Source organism: Gavialis gangeticus, unplaced genomic scaffold (assembly GCF_001723915.1).
Source record: "Gavialis gangeticus isolate Ggan-Ray unplaced genomic scaffold, GavGan_comp1, whole genome shotgun sequence".
NCBI lineage: Eukaryota > Metazoa > Chordata > Crocodylia > Gavialidae > Gavialis > Gavialis gangeticus.
The window spans coordinates 60,055,795-60,065,052 of record NW_017729033.1 but is presented as its reverse complement, the minus strand read 5'-3'; the positions used below and the strand labels follow the sequence as shown (position 1 = coordinate 60,065,052).

General features: G+C 36.7%; 1 protein-coding gene across 5 annotated transcripts in view; it reads right to left on the bottom strand.

Moving 5' to 3' along the window:
• Positions 1-9,258, bottom strand: part of KLHL5 (kelch like family member 5) — a 205,921-nt gene that overhangs the window by 51,576 nt on the left and 145,087 nt on the right. For all 5 annotated transcript variants that reach the window (XM_019526388.1, XM_019526389.1, XM_019526387.1 and 2 more), the window contains one exon: positions 5,188-5,400. In XM_019526388.1, the coding sequence (XP_019381933.1) occupies positions 5,188-5,400 (213 nt within the window). The remainder of the gene's footprint in view (positions 1-5,187; positions 5,401-9,258) is intronic.

Sequence of the window (9,258 nt, the reverse complement as noted above, 5' to 3'; positions counted from 1 at the left end):
CAGCAAATTTGAACAGGGTGCTTTTCACCCCCTCGTCCAAATCACTGATGAAGATGTTGAACAGTGCGGGCCCAAGGACCGAGCCCTGCGGAACCCCACTGCCCACGTCCTTCCAAGTTGAGAAGGACTCATCCACTACCACCCTCTGGGTGCGGCCCTCCAGCCAGTTGGCAGCCTTGCTTTGAAACACTGAAAAAAAGGAGTTTTGAGTTCTTCTTATCTTAATGAATGATCCCTACTCATTATTCCAAAGGAAGACAAACACCTTCCCCCATCATCACTGACAATATATCCAGAGGAAAATATCTCTTGATTTCAAATTTCTCTTTCACATTAGAGCAACAGAACCACAGGACTAGAAGACTGTCAAGGTTCACTTACTCTAATCCCCTGAACAAATGTGGGATGTGTTATTCCAGACAAATGCCTATCCAAACCTCTTCTTAAAAACTTCCAATGACAGAGATTCCACAATTTCTCTACATCAGGGGTTGGCAGCCTTTCCCTGGCAGAGGCCAGAGCTTGGGACCCAGCCATCACTTTGGGTCATAAGCCTCTGCACCCTGTGTCAGATCAGATCAGTGCACCAGACCAGACCGCCTCATGTGCCAGATTTGGCCCACGTGCTATAAGTTACTAATCCCTGCCCTAAACAGAGGGTGTACCTATACAACATGCTAAAAGCACAGTAAACTAATTCTACTGTGTATTAGCGTGTCACCGTGAAAGCTGTGCTAATGCACAGCAATATTAATCTACTGTGCATTAGCATCATGTAAAAAATGTATGCCAATGCTTATGGCACATTAAGTTAGTACCTGTAATAGTGGGTTATGGTGCATTAATGCACATGTAGATGTGCCCAGTTTGTTCCATTTTTCTAGTGTCACAACAATAAAGAAGTTTCTTCTGAGATTTAATCTCAATCTAATTTGCTGAAGTTTAAACACACTACTTTGTGTTCTGCACTCCATGGCAAGGGCGAAAAGTTGTTCTCTCTTTGCTTTATGGCAGCCTTTCAAATAGTTGAAAACTGCTTTCATGTTTATCATGAAACTGCATATGTGGCTCAACAATCATCATCGCTCCAGCAATACATCTAATCTAGTGGTATTAAAATCATTGCAGCCATAGACTGGAAACTTCAAAATACGTTTTAGTCCTGCAACTCATATGCTAAAATGTATAGATTTCTCTTCTGATAAAGTGAATAGATTCCTGTAACCATAGGGCAGTAATATCAGTTGTGGGGTATGGAAAGGAAGAGAACTGTACTTTGCCCACCCCTGTGTTAGCCCCTAACAGGTGCCACTCTGCTCAGCCTTCTGCTAAGACTACTGTAGCATTCCATAGTGAAAGTTTAATACTTGGCTTTTACACAATATTCATGAGCAGTAAATGTGTTGTTTAAAAAAAAAAAAAATCAAATTGAAAGCCAATGTCTAATTTATCTGTAAGAAGGAACAAAACTTGCTTTGATTTTTATCACCATCACTTGCAAGACAGCTCCCTGAGCTTTTTTTTTTTTTTGGACAAAGCTGTGCTTGCTACTTTGATAACCTTAAACTACCATTTCATTATTAAAAAATGGGTATACCTAAAGTTCTAGTGTTATAAATGTCAGAATGCCTTCCATTTGTTTATGTATATTAGCGTCAGTGTTTCAATACTGCCTTTCATTTGGCACTTGGGTCCTGTTCGGCACGCTGTTCCTGAACTTAAAATAACTAGATATAATTCCACGTATATTTCTGCAAAAATCTTTTAATTAACTGAACATATTATTATGTGAATTCAAGTTGATCATATCTACAACACTGTCAAATACTGCATCCTTCCAGAAAAAGATTTCAGGAGTACACATTAAAATATGCTTTCTTGTATTCCAGTACTAGTGAGAAGCAATACCAAGATAATCCTCAACAAGCAATGCTTTACCTTTGATGGGTGGATGTGGGAGAGAAATTCTAAATCAACATAGATCAATATTTCTTGTAAAACTATATTTGTAATTTGGAAATGCAACTTATCTGCTCACCCCAGTAAAGAGCTCTGAAGGAGGGATTTATCATAGCATGAGGCTTAGATCTATGAGAATAATTCTATCCTAACTAAAAAGTAAATAACTTCTAAAGCTATCTGTAAGCAGAAAATTGTGTGTTTTTGTGAATGAGCCTGCTGCATTGTAAATCTCTGTAAATAAATGCTCCCCATTACAACAACTTAAGAATTGACTTATTACATGAATCCAAAGTTTCCAAGGGTTTTGTTATTTCTGTAGATCCTTGCACCAAATTTCAAAGGCATTTATAATGGAACAGTTATAAATGATACATTAACATTATAATCACATCTGAAAAATGGATGCAGAGGAAGGTTATGAGGTTGCTATAACTTGAAATAATCTTATAAAGCTGTTAAAAAAGAATATCAGAAAAGAAAACTGTCTAAAGTACTAAGTGCTTCCGAGGAAAAGGAAGCTGAATTTCTCTCAACTATAAATGCAGTTAATCAACATTTTGGTACAATTTCAAAGACCGCATAATAGCCACTGGCACTTAGCAAACATTTAATATACATAATCAACCATATCACAAGCCTCTCTCTGCAACATCACAATGATGCCTGGGATGTTGATTTTGTCAATAAGCAGATATACCAGAACAGAGAATGCTAGCTTTAAAGAAATTATTATAAATGCAACTGATGAAACCAAGCTCCTATTACAGTTTTTCTGCCTCTGCCTCTAAATCCTATAATACTGCTCCATGATTTCTTTAAGTATATATGAATCTAATAGTCCTCAAAATCTCTACTTACAATGTTATTGATTTTAGTGACCTCTCCAATTTTCTGCTTTCCTTTCTTCCAAATAGCTTCCATTCTTCTAGCATAAAATTAGAAATATTTTCATTATATCGTATTGTGTCTGCTGAAAAGTGTCATATTGCCTAATGATGTGTGATCAAGTAATGAAACACCATACTGTAATTACTGGTGGTCGGATGTAATAGTATTATTGGAGTTTCAACAAAATGTCTTGACTGCATTGTACATAATGTTAAATCCTTTTGAAGGATGAAATTCTATTTTGTTTTAAAATACTTTCATTTTAAAGAGTTTTTCTAAAAGTAAAGAAATAGAAAGTGACAGAATCATGGAATGCAAGTATAAATGTGAAAAAAGGTGGGAGATAGAACAGCGATTGCAATCTGGTATTGTTTTGCTATTTTAACCTGAAAGTCTCCTAACTAATTCCCCATTCAGACTAATTTCACATAATTATGTATTTATTTATTAATTTCTGTAGTGTCTATTTTCATGAATGGTTTCAATTAGAGAAGATGGAAAGAAACAAAAAGAATAAATAAGCAGTTAAATACTGAACAACAAAAGTAACAACTTCCTGCAGGTCAATGGGCTCAGACTTCAATATGTTCCCAAACAAAGTAAATGACAGAGTCAGGGATGCCACTGAGAATATTGCCATTGCGTATGGAGTAATCAAATATAAGTACCCACAGGAAATACTTTCTATCCAATCTCTCCTACCAAGAAGAGGGTGCAGGGTGAAAGGCAAAAAGAGACCCAATGAAGCTTTCATTATGATCTCATGACACCTTGGGGTACAGACAGAAGTGCAGCTCTCAGATGTAATTCAGAACCTTTTCTGCAAAGCGTTCTGAGTTGCACCATTACCCCAGACAAAACAGAAGTTCACTGTTGGTTCCTGGGGGGTGGGGAATCTAGCTGTGGGCTCATAGCAATGGCCACTCTGTCAGTGCTGGCTGCTTTCAGAATGACAGTGGGGAAAGGCAGTGGAGGGAGCTCTGAAGAGTGGGGTGGGTGAACTGGAGCCCTCCCCACCTTGGGCAGGCTCCAAAACACCCACCCCACCCTTGGGGGGGGTAGAATAAAACCCCCCAACCTGAACTCCCTCTGCTCCCTTTCCTCCCTCCTATTCTGAAAACACTGACAGGCTGGGAGCTCCACAGACACAAGTTACAGAGGATGGCACATTTTGAAACATTTTCATCTGATACCCCATGCAATGAGAGGTCATATTTTCACCCAATCGGCCATTTTTGAAGCTATCTACAGCCATGGACTTTTGTTTGGTTGCAGCTATAAACTGCTTTCTGTGGTCAGTTCAGGCAAAAATTGTCACTTTTGTCCACATCCTTAGTTTTTTCACCCTAGAATGTGGACGAGCCTTTCATTACCTCACAAGGCTGTTGAAAGTTTTCAGTTTTTAAAGCCCTTTCACCGTATATAAAGTGCTATTATATAAACAACAGGGTAAGGAGATCAAGCATGGGTTATCTGTACAACACCACGGCAGAACACTAACACAAGACTATAATGTACTACAGCTTATTGATAACAGCAATTATACCAAGGAGTTCAGAGCACCTGGTGTTCTCATCCACTGGAATACAAACAGAGACAAAATCCTACCTAACTGAAAGAACTATAAATGGCAGTAGAACAATAGAATAAGCTGCCCAAGTAAATTCTGGAATCTTCTTCACTAGAGGTTTTCAAGAAAAGGCTGGAAAAGCATTTGTCTGGGATGTTTAGGAATAGCACATCCTACAGTTATGCAAGAAATTGGATTAGCTGACATTTAATACTCTCTTCCAGCCATATAGTTCTATGATTCTATATAAAGGGGCATACAGAGTCCACAAGGGAGAATAAATGGAGAAAACAGTTCAAGATAACTTTCTAATTCTATACTTCCCGGATCTCTAGGTGAGTTTTGACGATGGACAGAAGTTCATTAAAAAAATAAACTGTATAATTCCCATAAATATGATGTTTAAGAGGCACATATATTCCTGAAACCATGTACTTACCAATACCATACCAATAAGATGTGCAAAACATTTTTCTCAGATGTTTGAAATTGAAACAAAATGTTCCTGTTTACTTAAGTTTTTGCCTTATTCTTATATGATCCTGACTGATCTCATCTTCATGTTGTAAAATCCTGCAGTTCATCCAGGAACAGTCACTGACCTTATAATGCAGGAATATTCTGCAACGTGACTATGTATTTATTTTTCTAAGGAGTCAAATCGCTATATAATTCTATGAAAGCTTCAGCATAGACTGTAGGAGCTTGTCTATTTAAAAAGGATATAATCTAGGGGAGGAAAGTATTTTGTATTTGTAATAATTTACCTGTGGAGCAAGCAAAGGCAGCCTAATGTAAGCCAACAGCTTACTAAGATCCTTCCTTCTCTGTTCCAAATCATGTCGAACCCATGTAAGGAGTGCATTCAGTATAGTTTCTTCATTAGGAATATTCATATCATCACTTGCTAAGAGCTTTGCAATTTCAGTGGCTGGCAATAATAGAAACTCCTGGTTTCTAATAACTTCCATGAAATTTTCCTGAAAAAGAAGAAAAAAAAAAAAGGGAAAACTGAAGATATTTGAATAGGCCACTATTGCTTACTGTTGCCACAGAGTTCGTGGAGATGCACAATATGCTGACATGCTGATTTTGCTAAGGAGAGTGTGCATCAGATTGCAATAATGGACACATCTAAGAGAATGTATGCATCAATTGAAATAATGAAACTATCTTTGACATTATCAAATTATTTTTATGTTTTGTAAGCCAAACAGAATTGAATGAGGTAGAACAGTGGAATGAAGGTATGAAGGACTGTAATATTGTAACACAATATTTGATTAATAACAACCACTTTTGAGAAGACCCAGTTCTTGAACACTTCAACTAGGTCATTTCATATAGCCTATTCTTATTTCAGGATAATAAGAATCACAGTATAAAATATTTGTGAGCATTATGTCCAACCAGTAGCATTTTTAGAATATTTTGTAGAAATTCAAACTCACAAATTGAAAAACATTAAAACACAGACGCATATATCTGGCAAGCCTGAAGACTAATTCAGGAATAATTGGAAAGGGTCCTCCCATGCACACAAAGTAAGAGAGCATAAAATGAGAAATGAGTCTCAATTACAACATGGGCTGCCCCTGGGGCAGAACAGCTCCATACTACCTTGTAGAAACTTCATAATTGAGTCCTAAATGAGTAGGCAGAAAGCAGTTGAAGCTTAGAAAACATCTAACACAAGCTTTTAGGAAATCTTACTCCCAAAATTAATTGAAATTGACTTGGCTAGGCAAGTATATGTATACTGAGAATCAACTAAAGTATTTTGATGGTAAAATTAAAAGCCAAAATACATACAAAGATGAGGTTACTGCGAAGGGATCAGTGTTAAGATCTGACCTCTTCAGCATCTTTATTAATAATATGGAACAAACAAACTCACTGTTAATGAAACACACGAAAGATACTTATTGGGGAGACTCTGCAACACTGAGAAATACAAGTAAATATATTAGAGTAAAATTTTCAGTAACTTGAAATAGATTAACAAAAGGGAGAAACGTAATAGCAGAAGAGAGATCTATTGCTGAAACAGGCTATGCAAAACATAGATGAATTTATTATACAAAATAGCAACAAAAATTAACAGTATAGTTTTGGACTGGATACTGGGCGGATGTAATTTCACAGTCCTCCTTTTACAAGACTTTGGTATCACAATACATTAGTACAGAATTCTGTTCAGCATACCCTGCTACTGGAAAGAGACTGACAAATTAAACTAGTCTAGTGAAATGGAAAATATCAAAAGACTGGACAGACTGACTTATGGGAAAAAACCAAACTAGTTAAATGTATATAGAATGGCTCTAAATGCATCTAAAACATGCATAGTGTGACACAATTATCTCCAAATATGTGCAGAGATTTAAAGACAGGTAAGCTGAGTTTAGGGTCCTACAAGGAGATATATGTGGCTGGAAAGTGAAAGAATTGGGAAAGGGGAAGGGAAAGTTAAGATATTCAGTTAAGCTGAATACCTAAAAAAAATCTAAATGTCATTAAGCTATAAAGTAGTCTCTTCAAGGTGGAAGCAATAACTAAGCAGGTCTTTTCTTCTTTAAAGCACACTTAAAGCTGCAACAATAAAATTAGGACCCTGAGCTAACATATTGTTCATTAAATGTAAATGAACCAGCAAAATACTAATTTTCAATACATGCTCTTTTAGAATTTTTACTCCAAAATTGGTTAATATTTTAGAGCCAGAACTAAGATCTAAAATACATTAGCAAAATTTGAGGGTTTCCACTTGCAATATACAGAAGTTCAGTCTTCATTGGGTTCATTGTCTTCACTGTCCTTTTTTGGCTGGTACTTCATCCCAAAAGATATGCAAGTTAAAGTTTTCTTGGTTCTTTGCTCTTAGCTTTGTTGAGTGTACAGGCACAGTGACCACAAATAAAAAGAAAAAGCAACATTTACCACGTTAGGCTTTAAACTTTTTCTATCCAATCTCTTTGGGGAAAAATAACCTTGACTAACTATTTTAACTTGTAGCTACTAGCATTCTGACTTTAGGATCTTGTACCACAGATTAATTATCTTACTTTGTTATTTCTATAATTTCATAACTTAGGCATTCATGGATCTTCTTTTGGAAGGTTTTCCCTATTTAAGCTTCTTCAAGAAAACAGGCTTTCTACTCAAAACAGATATTGAAGAAGTACAAATAGGGAAACAAAAATAGTTTTGTGTTGTTTATTGTAGAAAATCACTTTCTTTTAGGGACAAGTCTAATTTCCTCTTGATCTTGTTCTATTTCTACAGTGAAGAGGCTCCTTTTTATCACAATGATAAAATTTTCTTTGGAAAGAGCCATTCTTAGCAGTATGCTTGGGAATTTTATTTATCAAAATCTGATAGTTTATTTTCCTTTTTAGATTAAGAGGAAAATAAGACAAAAAGGAGTCAATATTTCTCATAATATTCTTAACCCCCCTCTCTAGTCTTTGCTTTTATTGTTCTTTCTTATGGTACTTCCCTGCACAGGAACCCAGTGGCTGTGTCTACATGAGACGCTGACTGCGCAGTCTTTACTGCATGGTCATTTAATACTTGTATAAACTAGTACTAAATGACTGCAAAGTTATTTGTTTATACAAGTACTAAATAACCAGAGTTCCTGAGCAGTAGTGTCACTAAACAGCTTTTTGGTGACACTGACTGTGCAGTAGCTTGTTACTACTGTACAGCAGCATCACATCACACTTCCTGCCATGCAATGCTAATGTGCAGTAGTAATGAGCTACTGCACACTCTTACTGACACGCTGGTCTCATCTAGATGCAGCCAGTATTTTGGAGAATGATTAAGTGCATTTTTATAGCCTTGAAAAAAGAACTTCTCTCCCCGACCCTTGGTTTCTCATGAAGCTGAGAACTGTTACTGAACAAATAACAGCTAAAAGACCATATAATAGGAAAAGATGTTCACTGTACAAGACTTTGCACTAGTGGGAAGCCAAAACTATACCAACTGCTGCAAAAGGGGAGGGTGCTATTTCTTTCCCTACCCAAGAGTTTAATTTTTCAGTATAGCCAGTTAGCAGGTTTCTTTAAAAAACAGTGAATCCCTCTTCTAGGTGTTGGAAAAGAGACAGTATCTTTTACCTCTGGTTCCTTGTCCAAAACCATGCACTCCAAGTTACCATGGTCTTTGCTGTTCTATCCTTCCCTAATTTGAAAGAAATGAGTTTGAGCATTCCCCACTCTACCCTTCCCACCAGCTTCCTGATTACTGTGAATGGGTTAGGTCTGTCTACATGCTTCTGGGTTTTTTTTTATTATTTCTCCTCATAAATCACTAGTAAATGTCATTGCTGCTGCTTATGGATCTCTTGAGTTGCAAAGTGAATTTGATCCGATTCTTCTAATGACTTCGCCACTGACAAAATTATTCACATTTCAACTCTCTTAAAAGCTTAAAAAGCTCTTTGTTGCAGCAGAGATTCCGAAACCAGACTCAGAAATTAGAGCAATTTCATAGTTGCTTCATTTTTGAGGTTATAAGGCAAATGCTTAGAATGCTAAGAATTTTTCATTAAAAAAAAAAATGATGTGTTGAAGTTGAAGCCTCTACCTAGGAAGACTTCCTCTGTAATGCTATGGGTTAGTGGATATTAAAAGCCCTGAAAGCAGCATGGCCCTTGTTACCTTTCTGCATGAAAATATTCCTTTAAAAACTTTTTTAAATAGGTACACTGATACATCGGTTTGATATTGGATTGATACCAATATACAGAAAACTGGCTGTATCGGATATCGGCCTGATGGGGCCGATAATTTGGCTGATAAATGCCTGTGCTGCATGCAGCTGCAGCA